Here is a 14889-nt window from a genome sequence, read left to right on the forward strand (position 1 = left end):
GCTTTTATTGTATGTTAGGGTAACTGAAGAAGATCCAAGAAAAACACTTTTTTTTTCACCTATGGTCACGAAACATTGTTATTTCATCTAAAATTCGCCTACAGGCGAGAGGGGTGCTCGTGCTCTCCCCCCGCCCCCCCTCGAGCGCAAGCGCTCTCGGCTCCGGTGCTTTCGCGCCGTCAATTTATCAGTCTTTTTTATTATCACCTGTTCCCATGCCTGATTATTACGATGGGTGAAATTCAGATCAAGACCGGAATAAAGACCCGCTGCGATGGCTTAGTGGTAGAATGTCTGTTTCGTATGTGGGGACACTCAGGGTCAAACCAGCTGGTGTTTCCTTGTGATTTGAGTAAATGGGAACTGAAATGCTAAATTTAACTGTAATAACAGGCAGCTTCATTGCACTAAACACATGAAAATGTTTCCTCGAGAAAAAGTGTATTAAACTGAAATGTTAAACTTAACGGGCGCGTGAAATTGTGTCAAACAGTGTATCACATACCAATCATATCTTGCAATAAACAGCAATTTTCCACAGCTTTGCTTCCCGTTTCATCTTACCCCACCTGGTGTATTATCGTACCCCTCGCATGGGGTAAAATGACACAGATGACCAACTTTTTTTAACCTTAAAAATATTGGCGTTCTTTTTCCTTGATAGAGCTTTGTTAGGCCTCAGTTAAAGTTGAGTAAATACAGCTCCATGCTGTCTAATTTGCGATGTACAGTCTTTATTTGTGTCGGATCCATGTGGAGAAACGTAAAAATTGTTTCATCTTACCCCACCTTCCCCTACTGATAGCCTTTGTTACTCACAAGCAATACAAGTAAACTCATCAGATCAGACCGTGTGCTCAAAGGCTCTAATAATAGGACAGCACCCGCCGACAGCAAATTATGTACACAATAATAGTATGGATGGCTGAAGTTTATTTCTTAATTGTATATTTTTGTTTTCTTTCTTTTTAAGGAGACAAAGGGGGTTGGAAAGGTGACAAAAAACAATGTCAGTGACGAGTCTGGGACTGTTGTTTTTACAGAGATAAGTACATTTTCTGGATATTTTCATCAAGGACATCCACAATTTATACCGAACAGTGGAGCACAATGTGTAGCTAATAGTTGCTCAGCTATTCTGTATGATAAATTAAAGCCAGTTTCTATGTGGGCTAGTAATGATCTTGATGCTGTATTGATTTCTGGTGATGAATTGTACTCTAATGTTAAACCTAATCTTCCTGCTGGTGAGACTCATTTGCTCATTTCAGACATTCCAGATGTGATGGACATGCACAATGGTACTTTCAGTATAAGGGCAGGTGAATCTTTGACAGGTTATGTACTTGGTACTGTTCATCCAGATCTGCAATCTGATATTTTCATGTCACTGAGAGATGCTCTTGAGAGAACACTATCTATATTTACTTCTTGCCTTATAACCTTCAACTCTTCTACATTTGATATCATTAAACGAGACCAGTACTTATACGTCATTGATTCCCATTCCAGGATTGCAAAGGGTGTTCAAGTTGTTGTTGGGACTGCCGTAAGCATCAGATACACAGGTCTAGAAGGAGTGTTTCAACACTGTACTCGTCTGGCTATTTCACTCAACACTGTAGTGTTATGTAGTGTATTGATGTAGTTACTCATGAGGATCGTGCTGATTCTGGTTATGTCATGCATATATAGACTACATGGACATCTTCAACATTTAATCCACTGACAGACAAAGACCAAAGTCTAACGTGTAGGAAGCTAGAATTGCAGAAATTACCAGAACTTGATGCTCTTGGATCATGCTTTTTCCTTGGTGAACCATGCAGGACAAGGAAGATTAAAATGGATGGGAACTGTTTTTTTTTTCCCCAGAGCATTGCCTTTTGCAGTATCTGGCACAGACGAGAACCCTAGACGACTGCAACTATTAACAGTGAAACATCTGGAAAACTCAAGGCTCTCCTTCCCATACCTTCGAGATCGACATGTCACTGTAGAACGATATGCACAATCATCGCAGATGAAGTACTTACATACATGGGCCAGTGAAGTAGAAATTCTCGCAGCATCAGACATACTCCAGACTGACATGTACACCTGCAGTGAATCGTGGCTCTTGTTTTCCAAGTCTCAGGCTCGGGAGCACATGAACAATTCAACTAGGGCTATTTATTTACATCATGTTTCAGGTTGTCACTATAATGTGATTATTTGTGTAAAACATTAAGTAAGTCATTAGATCTTTGTACTGGAAATTGTTTACTGTGTAGTAACCATAGTACTGAAGGAATACAAAGACTGACTGGATTCAAGTTCTTAAAGCCAATCCGAGAAACTCCAGCATACTGGCAATCTGCACAGAAGGATTTATTTGCTATGCTGAGACAACGTGGCACCCCAACATGGTTTTGTTCATTTTCTGCTGCAGATATGCGATGGCCTGAGTTTATTCAAGCACTACTGGTGGAAGAAGGCCGTGACATTGACATTACTGATATGGACTGGACAGCTAAATGTGAATTGATCAGAGAGAACCCTGTTATGGCAGCACGGATTTTTGAACATCGATTTCAGTGCTTTTTGAAGGGAAGATAATAGACTACTTCTAAAGAGTAGAGTTTCAACACCGTGGATCACCACATACTCATTGTTTATTTCGGGTTGAAAACGCTCCAAAACTTGACCATAACTCAGATAAAGAGGTGACCGTCTTCTCTGGCAAGTATGTGACACGTGAAATGCTACCATCAGATATTGAAGTGCTGCAAGAGATCGTGTCCTCTGTACAGAAGCACGGTAGCCTTCATTCAAAGAGCTGTCGGAAAAAGGTACGAACTGCTTTAACTTTCCCAGACCACCAAGTAAGTGCACATTCATCTCTAGGCCAAGCTCTTCAGATGTTCACAACGATGATTGTAATGAAGCATCGTTAGAAAGGTAGATGAATCGTGAAGCTAAGGGAATCTTTGAAGCGTTATGTATTCAACCACAACTCTCTCAAATCAAGAACATGCTTCTGGAAACACAGAGGATTTGTTCACTGCTGGTTGAATAAACCAAGATCAGTTCCAGGAAGCATACACGATGCTGTCAAAGAGGGCCAGTGTTATGCTCAAACGGGGCGTGGATGATGTATGGTACCACCAGCACAATCCTAACCTTCTGCGCGCATGGAATAGGAATATGGATATTCACTTTGTGCTCGATGCATACTCTTGCATTGTATACATTATATCTTATATTTCTAAGTCAGAATGAGAAATGGGTCTTCTGGAACAGGCAAGAAAGGAAACTTTGAATGGCAATGGAGACATTAAACAAGCATTGAAGAAACTTGGAGCAGTGTACTTTCAGAGTAGGGAAGTAAGTGCTCAAGAGGTTACGAGTCTGTAACCTGCACTTGAAGGAATGTTCAAGATTTGTTCAGTTTATTCCTGTTGGTGACGCCATAAAGATGAGTCTGCCGCTGAAAGTGATCCAAATAAAGCTCAGTGGTGGAGATTTAAATGTAGATGATATGTGGATGACAAGTATAATTGACCGTTAAAAGAACAGACCGGATGGTGATGAATTTGAAGCTATGTGTTTGGCAATATTTTGTTCCAAATTCCGGGTTCAGCCCAGGAGTGAGAAAACTTCTGGTAAAGCTCAAAATTAGACAGCCAGTTGCCGCTGAACCTGTTCTGGTGCCAGCTGATGAAGTATCCAAGGAGCTGATTGGTCGTTGGTGTGTCGTATGAATGAATGAATGATTATGGCTTAACGCCACATCGGCAATATTTCAGCCATATCGTGGCGAGAACAAGGTGAAAACGCGAGACGGTTAAGGTTTTCGATATGACAATATGAACATCAAAAGTAAAACAAAAAGTACAGACATGTTTAAAATCGTATAAAAGAAAAATGCGAGTTAAAACTCGAAAACCAGAGTTATATATTACATGTATAAATCTATATGTATATAACTGTTTATCTACAGATATTTATGACAATAAAATTTATATTTTATGATAAAGGCCAATGGCCTTCAAATAATCCGTGTGAAACCTTTGCCGAACATGGGCAAAGTCAACACAGTCAACCAAAATATGTTTGATGTCATATTGAGCATCACATCCAACACACTCGGGAGCACTGCTACCATCCAAGATGAAATTGTGTGTCAGATGAGAATGCCCAATACGACACCTTGTTAAAACTACTTGGTCTCTACGAGACATTAGACAAGTATAGGCATTGTAGCCAATGACAGGATGAATGGCATGCAGTTTATTATGGATCTGCAAGTCCCATTCACCCTGCCAAAGGCGACGAATATATTTAAGAATATTAGACTTCACGTCAGCATAAGGGATTTTAACCCGAGATACAGGTTTATACAGGACAGCTTTCGCTTCCCTGTCCACGACTGTGTGTTTCCATGGATACCAGTGTGACTTGGTATCCAACAGAATATAATATCTTTACCTCTTTTAATTAATTTTCGGTGTTCAGTTATTATCTCAAGTATCAATGGATTTTTAAATTTATTATTCTGAATTGCCAAAAGGCAAGACAGCGAGTCGCTGCATATCACTGCCCTCTGGACATGCCCAGAGGAAACATATGATAAGGCCAGGAGTATACCTCTGGCCTCTGCAGAAAAGATAGAAGATGAAGGTGGCAGACGAAGAGAAGTGACCCGCTGCTCTAAGACAGCCGCAGCCGCAACCCTGTCCCCATCCTTTGACCCGTCAGTATATATAAATTTATAGTCCATATAATCAGCCTTGATTTCAGCAAAACCTTGCTGAATTATAAGAGGATTTGTATTGGATTGATTATATTTACGTAGATCAAATATTAGTTTAGTTTGTGGGAGAAGCCATGGAGGAGACTCTGGAAAAGATACCGGAGCTATATCCTCCAGCTTGATGTTAGCTCCCACAATATGGTCCCGTATGCGAAGACCGAACGAAGGGATCTTGTTAGGACATTTAATATATTTGTCTACATATAATGGATTGAAAACACAGTCGTAGGCAGGGTTTGTTGGATGAGCTTTAAGCTTAGTAGCATATTGAAGGCTAAGTTTAATACGTCGGTTGTATAAGGAAGGCTCATTTGCCTCCACGTATAAACTTTCTACTGGTGAGGTTCTAAAAGCACCAAGGCTGAGCCTCAAACCTTGGTGATGAACAGGATCCAACATTTTAATGTACGAATTCCTAGCGGAACCGTAAATGATGGATCCATAGTCGAATTTAGACCTCACCAGAGAACGATATAAATTTAGTAAAACTGATCGGTCAGCACCCCAATCGATGCTAGACACGACCTTAATTATATCGAGAGCCTTTGTACATTTAGCTTTAAGCATTTTGATATGAGGTATAAAAGATAGCTTACTATCAAATATTATACCTAAAAATTTGGTTTCTCCAACAATTTTAACCTGTTCACCACAAAAATTAAGCTCAGGGTCAAGATGAAGTTTCCGTTTATTACAACAATGCATACCGACGGTTTTAGACGTTGAAAATCTAAAACCGTTTTCAGTTGCCCATTTCTCGATTTTATTGAGACAAAGCTGCAACTGACGTTCGATATTATTCATATTCTTAGCCTGGTAGCATATAAGGAAATCATCCACGTATAAAGAACCCTCTGTGCCAGATGTTAATGTTTTTGCTAGGCTATTTATTTTTATGCTGAACAGAGTTGGTGATAGAATGCTGCCCTGGGGTACACCCATTTCTTGCTCATAAGAGTCAGAAAGAGTGGACCCAACCCGTACCTTAAACTGACGATCAGATAAAAATTGAGATATACATAAAGGTAAGCGACCTTTAAGACCCATATCCGCGAGGTCTTTTAAAATACCATATTTCCATGTGGTGTCGTAGGCCTTTTCAAGGTCAAAAAATATGGACACCACATGTCCATTATTAACAAAACCATTACGAATAAAACTTTCGAATCGAACAAGGTGATCCATGGTAGATCTACCTTGCCGAAAACCACATTGAATATTAGAAAGTAACTTGTTGGTTTCAAGAAACCAAACAAGTCTATCATTAATCATCGTGTAATGTTTATAGTTGAGTTTAGTGTGCTGGATTTATTCTTTTACAGGAGCTTTGGTTGTGGAAATCTTAGTAATGGTTGGCACTGGAACTTGTGGGAGAAAAGATTGCCCTGATAACTGCAACTTGCTGTGAAGTGAAATCCCAGAAATTCAATTCTTATCGATGCAGATAAAATTGTATCCCAGTTGTCTTCTATTTAATGTAATTATGTCGTGTATATAGTTTAATGATGTTTATTACATCTCCTTTTTAGCTTTTTGACACGCTAATTTACACTTGCACTGTTATGCTCGGACTATAACGTATTAAGCTCACTAGTCATTAGGTGTAAACACATGCCTCTGACGGGGCTTCATTTATGATGTCTTTAGCTCTTAGTTTTTAATATTAGATTTGATGGGAGTTCCTTTTATGTAATACATTAAGATTGATTAACTGATCACTGCCGATTATTGTGTTGAAAATAAACCCATATTTTCGTGATGTATTTCTCCAGCCAACCTATTTAAAATGTTGGTAAGAACGAAAGAAAGTAAAGAAAAAATTTCAACATTTTGTGCACAGCAGGCACTTCTGTGATTAATTTCTTGGGGTCTTAGTGGCGAGGTGGTCGATTATAGCAGAAACCTGCTATTGGGACATCATTTGTTGGGGACCTCCTGCCGTCCACCACAGTACAATACAAGTGACAAAGTTATCAGTCTCTTGTCACTATTCCTGTAAAACTACTGGATAACTCTTGGTCAAAATTCTTAAACTTGTGAGACTATATCTCAAAAAGTTACAAAGATATGCAAAAAATAAAAGCAGATTCGGAATCAGCGGCTGAAAATATACTAGAATACGTTGTGAAAAATTGAAATTTGAAAACTTTTCGTGACGTCACAACTTCGACCAATGGCGAGCTTCCAAGGTCTTGACTGGAAGTCAACCATTTTTGCAAACTTTTTGTAACTACCAGCGGTCTAGTTACATGTCAAATTTTAGAATAATCGGTTCAGTGGTTCTTGAGGAGAAGATTTTTAAGGTTTGACACAAAATTCAATATGGCCGCTGAACCACGTGACCTAGAATAAAATTGGAGAAATTTTACCTAGAAAATATCTGCCAGATGATATGAGGAAAATTTGGGACTTGTATGTTGAGATCTCCTGCTCACAAAGTCGGTGAAAAAACAACAACAAGAAAAAGAAACAACAGAACGATTACAATAGGGATCGCGTTCGGAGAGAACGGGATCCCTGATAATCCGAACGATTTCATGAGGTGTCCCGCTAGGAACTAGCGTGGGCCCCTAAATAAACTGAACAAAAATATAAACGCACCAACCTATATATCCAAGTCAAACTGACCATTATTTGGAAATGGTCAAACCAGTGATATATTTGTTTAATGGGTCCTTCGTGTTGCACAACACAAGTGGTCCCATTGCAATTGACCATTCTGAGTGGGTGTACTCATATGCTGAAAAAGTCAACCCATGTGACCAATGGGGCGTGACAGTGTGATGGTCAGTGTGCGTGAGCAACACGCAGACATTCCTTACAGCTTGGTCAGTAAAAGGCCACCCCAAAGTGTGGATTTGTGCCAGATGCCAACATGCCACAGATGTCACAAATCATGAGGGAGCGTGCCATTGGCATGCTTAATGCGTGATCGGACCCGCCCAGCAACCAGAACTGCTGATGAGACTGTCCGTCTTCACAACAGGCGGATTTCAGCCCAGACAGTCAGGAACCGGCTGCGGGAGGCTCATCTCCGGTCACGTCGACCACACCAGGGCATCGACCTAACGGTAGCCCGACGTCGGACACGATTGGACTGGGCCAATATTCATGTGCGCTGGACACTTGCTCGTTGGAGGACTGTGCTCTTTAGTGACGAATCTCGCTTCCAGCTGCACCATGCTGATGGCAGAGTTCGGATTTGGCACCGTGCTGGTGAGCGGTATGCTGACGCTAATGTCCTGCGACGGGTGGCTTATGGTGGCGGAAGTGTCATGGTGTGGGCAGGCATTTGTCATAGACAGCGCACACGTCTGCATTTCATCGACGTCAACCTTAATGCACAACGTTACCGAGATGAAATTCTTAGACCTATTGTTGCGCCCTTTGTGGTGCTCCATCATTTGACTTTCCAACACGACAACGCCCGCCCACACACTGCCAGGATATGCAGGGACTTCCTTGAGGAGGAGGATATTCCTGTCCTCAACTGGCCGCCGTATTCACCCATTGAACACCTCTGGGATGTTCTGGATAGGCGTGTCCGCCACCGAGTTCCAGTTCCCCAGAACATTCGCCAAATGCGAGTGGCACTCCAGGAGGACTGGGACAACATCCCCCAGCCCACAATTGACAACTTGGTGATGTCCATGCGTCGCCGGTGTACAGCTCTACGCGAGGCTAATGGTGGTCACACGCGTTACTGACGTCTGTGAACTTGGCCCATTGACCCCCATTGTCCTCTTCCTGCCTTTACTGCAGGGCTATTGCTTGAGAATTGATTGCAATGCTCGCAAATTAAAGCTGAATTGTTCAGAAATATGTCCCATTGTTTTGGGATATGTACTATATTTTGTGACATAAAAATAACAGAAAATATTTGTTCGTGCGTTTATATTTTTGTTCAGTGTATATAAGGTTTGTTGCAGTTTAGCTGTTATTTGTGAGGTTTCTTTTTCTGGAAACCGATTTCACCTGCATGTTATTCACACCATATACCATTCGGCGTACTTGCATGTCATTGTGGAAAGTTAAAATGGCTGCAATTTCTTCCCAAAAGGACTGCATACTCTCAGTGATTTATTACTATGACTAATTGACGTTTAACGCTCCAGTGTATCCCTTTCACTTCTGACGGGACTGATGTGTCCCAGAACAATGTTTATCACTTAAAGTAAACATGTTTTCATCGCAAAATCATGTGTCCCACAGGGACCCCAGTGTCCTGTCCATAAAATTAGTAACCATAGTTTTTAATCCACCCGTTTATCATATAGAATCGGTGTGTGTTACATGTGCAAAATGTGATCGTGGTGACAGTTACATAAAGCGGAAGTTAAAGGGCGGCGCATGGGCTGTAAGGAATGTGACATGCCACATCGATTTTCCAGAGTTGTCGCCCTTTGAACATAAAAGCGGGGCTGACCACAAAATTCCATTTTAGTGGACGGCTCGTACATATATTTTGATGCCTAGATATATCATGCTTTTATATGTGGCACATCTGTAGCTTGATCGAGTGGGCTGTATACCACTCCATTCATCGTCTTGTGACCAAATCTGACCTTACTTCACGCCCATAATGCCTAGTGTGCGCAGCTGAAGCCACTATACAATGTCTGTTGACTACAGGCCTTTAGGATGTCGCCATAATTGTCGTTGTGAAGACTTGGCAGCTTTAAAAGACTGGAAGCTACACTCCTTAGATGACATAAAATCACCATATCACCGCACTCATAGTGACGTGATGGGTGTAATGCCATCGTTAAGCATTTCCAAATACAGGACCAGGAAATGGAAAGGATGCTACAAGCTTCGACGTCCATTGGTGATAATAAATCCTTTGAAGTTTTACAGGTAGCTCAAATTATCATATCACAATCTCATAACATTTATATAAATACATATTTTTATATAAACAAGACGATCATGTGGTGTTAGATACACAACTGCAACTGAACTTTTCCGCTTATGTGATACAACAGTGGGTGGGTTAGTTAGCTGGTTAGACATGGGTCTTTGGCTTATCGTTACTAAAAGTGTCCACCGTTCAATACAACTGCACGTTCTAAGTAAAATAATGTCTGACTGGGATGTCACCCTTAATTTCTTCAAATAACCACATAATTCAAAATGTGTATCCGTCTTGGTGGGAAGTATTATCTTACCCTATGACCCTTAGTGAGGCCAGTAGGTGTCCAAATCCATTTCAATTTCCGTCAATATTTCATCCATTAATGTTGCGAAGCAGCATAACATATCGTATTATTGAAAAGAGGGGCTCTATTGAACGGTAGTACCTTGCTTCCTATCTGTAATGTTTAGCCAAAGGTCTGTGACCAAACAGCTAAGTGACCCTAGTTAGCTTTTTGTGGCCTGTTGCTCTCCGCCGATCTGGTTATTAATCTAGGAGCTACAGTTTTGTATTTAAGTTATTACAGTGTATTTAAAAAGAATGAGTTTATTGCTTAGCGTCACATCGTCAAGTTTGCAGCCAGTGGCGAGAACATGTTCAACAGGCTAGCATGCTGTTTCTGTTATGCATTTGCAGAGGGGACCACATACGTTCACAGAAACAAATGCCAGACGACTGGAAATGGCTGACACTGGTTCCATGATATAGTGCGAGACCTTCCGCAGGGAATCCTTTAAACATCGGCAGGATATATACCGAGGGGGCAGTTTGCGTGTTTATCCGACACTGTCCGTCGCTGCTCTGTATATATTACATGGGAAGGCTGTGCAGTGAGGAGATAAACTCTCGCGGTAACATCTCGTACACTGTTCTCTACAGTGATAACAAGCAGATAATGTACACTGTCAGTGATCTTGTAACAGAACTGCTCGTGCCATAGGTTCGGTTTGAAAGAGCGGAAGTGACATGTCAGGCAGCTCCTGTCCCATGGGCGCCTCGGGAGGCGATAGATCCAGGGTCAATTCTGGGTCAGATCACAACTAAAACCTTAACCCTGTAGTGGGGCCTGTATCATACAGGGTGGGCCAATAAAATGTTACCATTAAGAAATTCCTGCCATTTCAACAATAATTAATATATTTCTTTCAAATTCAGGTGAATCCTAGATGAGGCCTTAGATTTTCATCCAGAAGCATCAGAATGGATCCAGCTACTCGATATACGGTGCAAGAGAGGATTAAGAATGTGGAAGCTTATTTCGCTACAAATTCGGTAGTTCTCACTCAGAGACAGTTCAGAAGGGACTTTCCGGGGAAAAATCCTCCCAGTAGACTGACAATCAGGCGTCTGCTAGAAAAGTTTAGAGAAACAGGTAATGTTGGTGATAAAAATAAAGGACACAGTGGTCGGCCACGGTCTTCGAGGACAGATAACAATATTGAGGCTCTGAGACAACGTTTGGAGGAATCACCACGGAAATCAACGAGGCGTTTGTCACAGGAGGTCAATCTCTCAAGGACAACTGTTAGACGGATAATGCACCAAGATCTCCATCTGTTTCCCTACAAAATTCAGATTTTACAAGCTCAGACTGCAGCAAATAAGGAAGAGAGACGAAACTTTTGTGTCAACATCAGTCAGCGCATTGAAAACCAGCCTAATTTGCTGGACTTGATCTTTTTTAGCGATGAGGCACATTTCCATCTCAGCGGACATGTTAATAAGCAAAATATGAGATTCTGGGCCCAGGGCCAACCTCATGAACATGTTGTTCGCCCCCCAAGTACCGAAAAAGTTACTGTGTGGTGTGCTATTGGTAGGCGTGGAATAATCGGGCCGTATTGGTTTGAAGACGAGCGCGGACGTCCAGTGACAATCAACACGGAGCGATATGTGGAAATGATGAGAAGGAAATTTATCCCAGCGCTACGGAGGAAGCAAGGGATTGACATGAACACTGTGATTTATCAGCTGGATGGCGCAGCCCCACATTGCTCGAATGTGTCACTGGAATACCTCCGGCGGTATTTCCCTGGAGACAGGCTTATCTCGCGTAGAACTGACAACCCATGGCCGGCACACTCCCCTGATCTTTCCCCAGCTGATTATTTCCTTTGGGGTTATTTGAAGGAAAGAGTCTATGCCAACAATCCGCAGACAATAGAGGCTCTGAAGGCGAACATTCGTCAGGAATTTCGGAGGATTCCATTGGATATGTGTGACCGCGTTATCACAAACTTCAATGTTCACGTACCTACTGTGATTCAGAGGAGTGGCGCGTGGATTGAACACGTTATTGATTATTGATCTTTACTCAGAAATAGAGACAAAAATAGGTGATATTTGGTATCAAACAAAAATTTTGTTCTCCTGTGACAGATTCATGAAAAGATATGTAACACATATTCTCACACAAAAAAGTAGTGGGCGATTAGAAATGGTAACATTTTATTGGCCCACCCTGTATACCGAGGGGCAATTTGCGTGTTTACCCGGCACTGTCCGTCGCTGCTCTGTATATATTACATGGGAAGGCTGTGCAGTGAGGAGATAAACTCTCGCAGTAACATCTCGTACACTGTCCTCTACAGTGATAACAAGCAGATAATGTACACTGTCAGTGATCCTGTAACAGAACTGCTCGTGCCATAGGTTCGGTTTGAAAGAGCGGAAGTGACATGTCAGGCAGCTCCTGTCCCATGGGCGCCTCGGGAGGCGATAGATCCAAGGTCAATTCTGGGTCAGATCACCACTAAAACCTTAACCCTGTAGTGCCGCCTGTATCATATATGATGCACTCCTTTATAGTTTGTGAAAAACTTGAAACTAATAGAGATGCGGAAAATCATTTTATTAAATTTTTTTCAGCTTTTGTCATTTAATTGTAATTTTGGATAAACCCACTAGTGGATGAGATTTGTGGTATAGTTCAAATTGGTAGCTTCCATTGAGAGCACGTCATGAAATTAGACTGTGGATGCACGACCTCACCCTTAAACTGTAAGTTTATCAGCTATACAACAGATGTTTTACTAAAATACATCTAAAAGTGATGTAAAGGGTGTAATATACACAAAGAGATCTAATGATTCCATTAAAAAGCCATATATGTGATACAGTGAGCAACTGTGCACATTTTGGAGCTAATGGCCACGTGGTACAGTGTATCATATATACTAATCTGGGCATTGTCCTGCAACGAGGAGGAACATTACATACACACTAAGGATTCCTTCGTCGTCATATGACTGAAAAACTGTTGAGTACGGCGTTAAACGCCAATCATTTTAACAGGTTGACTGCCAGCTACGAGATAACTCGTAGTCGCCGATCTCCTCCCATTTGCCATTTTAAGTTTTTGTACGCATGATGGACGTTTATGTATAGGAACACCTATATACATGCGCTAAACCGTTTCCCGTGATCCCCTAGTAATATATACCTCTATAAAGTACATACGCGATAAGTCGTAGCTGGCGCACAGATATAACTGGTATATCCGATTTGCCAACTACGAGTTTACTCGTAGCGGAATTTGCAACAGATGTACAGCATGTCCTTAGGTCAAAATCGGAATCAAGGTCAGCACTTTCCAAAATGGCTTGCATGAGTGCAGACGAGGTTGCACAACTTCTGATGGAAACTGATGACGAGATTGATGAGACAGGAATGGAGCTTAGTCTGGACGATAGTGAGTTTGAAATCGACAGTGATGAGGAAAAGTCTAGTGATGAATTTGACCCGGCAGTTTCGCCCGAAACTGCCAAATCTAGTGATGAAGCGGAGTTTGCACACGAGGTGGGCGGGATCATAGGGTACGGACCAGGGGCGGTCGCGCCTCTGTGTCGCCAAATCGTGGCATCCGTTGAGTGCCCCGTAAAGTAACAAGACCTAGACCATCTCAAAGAATTCCAACCCCTGTACACATCTGGACCGATGGAGAGCAGGAACCGCCTGTATTCACATTTACCGAAACACCTGGTCTCAACAGGCCCGCTGAGGGACATCGCCTGGAAAGTACTTTGAGTTGCTTCTAACTGATGAGTTAGTGGATCTAATGGTTACCGAGATCAATCGCTATGCAAATGCTGAAATAGCCAAACAACGTCCTTTGCTCAGGGAATCCCGTCTGTGGGCTTGGAAAGACACTGACGCAGCTGAGATGAAAAAGTTCTTAGGTCTCCTGATTCACATGGGGCCAAATAATCTCCCTACCCTGGAACATTATTGGACTAATGACCCACTGTATAACACAGAAGTTTATGGAAAGTCAATGGGCCGAAATCGATTTCAACTTCTTCTAAGGTTTTGGCACTTTTCTGACAACTCACAGAATTCTGAAGATCGTCTTATCAAGATCCGCCCGTTACTTGATTACTTTGATAAAACCATGAGAGAAGTCTACTATCCCAAACGAGATCTGTGCATTGATGAATCAATGGTATTATGGCGTGGGCGGCTTCTGTTTCGTCAGTATATCAAGAACAAGCGACACAAGTACGGTGTGAAGCTGTATGAACTTTGCGAATCCGATGGCATGGTTCTCAAGATTCTGATTTATTCTGGGACTAACGTCGACGATGACTTACACCTGGGTCAGTCAGCTGCCGTTGTCTTGCATCTGATGCCTGATTTCTTGGACAAAGGCCACGTGCTGTACACTGACAACTATTACAACTCGGTTGGCCTAACAAAAGCACTAACAGACAGGTCAACCTATTTGTGCGGGACACTTCGCTTTGATCGAAAAGAAAACCCGAAAGACGTCGTTCAGAAAAAGCTGGAAAAGGGAGAACACTGTTGGAAACGGTCCGGGCCGGTGGTGCTGTGCAAGTGGAGAGATAAACGAGATGTTCTATCACCAATATGCACAACATGGAGATGGTGAACGTGACAAACCGCAACCAAAAGGTATCCCAGAAACCAAACATTGTGCGTGATTATAACAATGGGATGTTTGGGATCGACCGGTCAGACCAGATGCTCTCTTACTATTCTGCTTTGCGCAAAACAATCCGTTGGTACCGTAAATTGGGGTGACTTCGGACAACGTGGTGAATTCGGACAGTGAGCCAATAAAAGTATAGAATAGTATTGTTATTGTTGCAACTTACACTGTGTATATTTTTTGCACTTCGAGCACCCCATATATGCGTTGGTACTTTTCCACAGACCATCG

At 42.0% G+C, this 14889-nt stretch overlaps 1 protein-coding gene across 1 annotated transcript; it reads left to right on the forward strand.

Annotated features, from left to right (window-relative positions):
- The first annotated feature begins 13767 nt into the window (after positions 1-13767).
- On the forward strand, positions 13768-14598 carry LOC135464393 (piggyBac transposable element-derived protein 4-like). The gene has a single exon (XM_064741821.1). The coding sequence runs from the start codon at positions 13768-13770 to the stop codon at positions 14596-14598; it is 831 nt and encodes a 276-aa protein (XP_064597891.1).
- Positions 14599-14889: the final 291 nt, after the last annotated feature.

Source organism: Liolophura sinensis, chromosome 4 (assembly GCF_032854445.1).
Source record: "Liolophura sinensis isolate JHLJ2023 chromosome 4, CUHK_Ljap_v2, whole genome shotgun sequence".
In the NCBI taxonomy this organism is placed as follows: domain Eukaryota; kingdom Metazoa; phylum Mollusca; class Polyplacophora; order Chitonida; family Chitonidae; genus Liolophura; species Liolophura sinensis.

Bases quoted from the DNA above. Each gene is read 5' to 3' on its own strand.
- LOC135464393 (XM_064741821.1), top strand. From the start codon at position 13,768: ATGGTTACCGAGATCAATCGCTATGCAAATGCTGAAATAGCCAAACAA.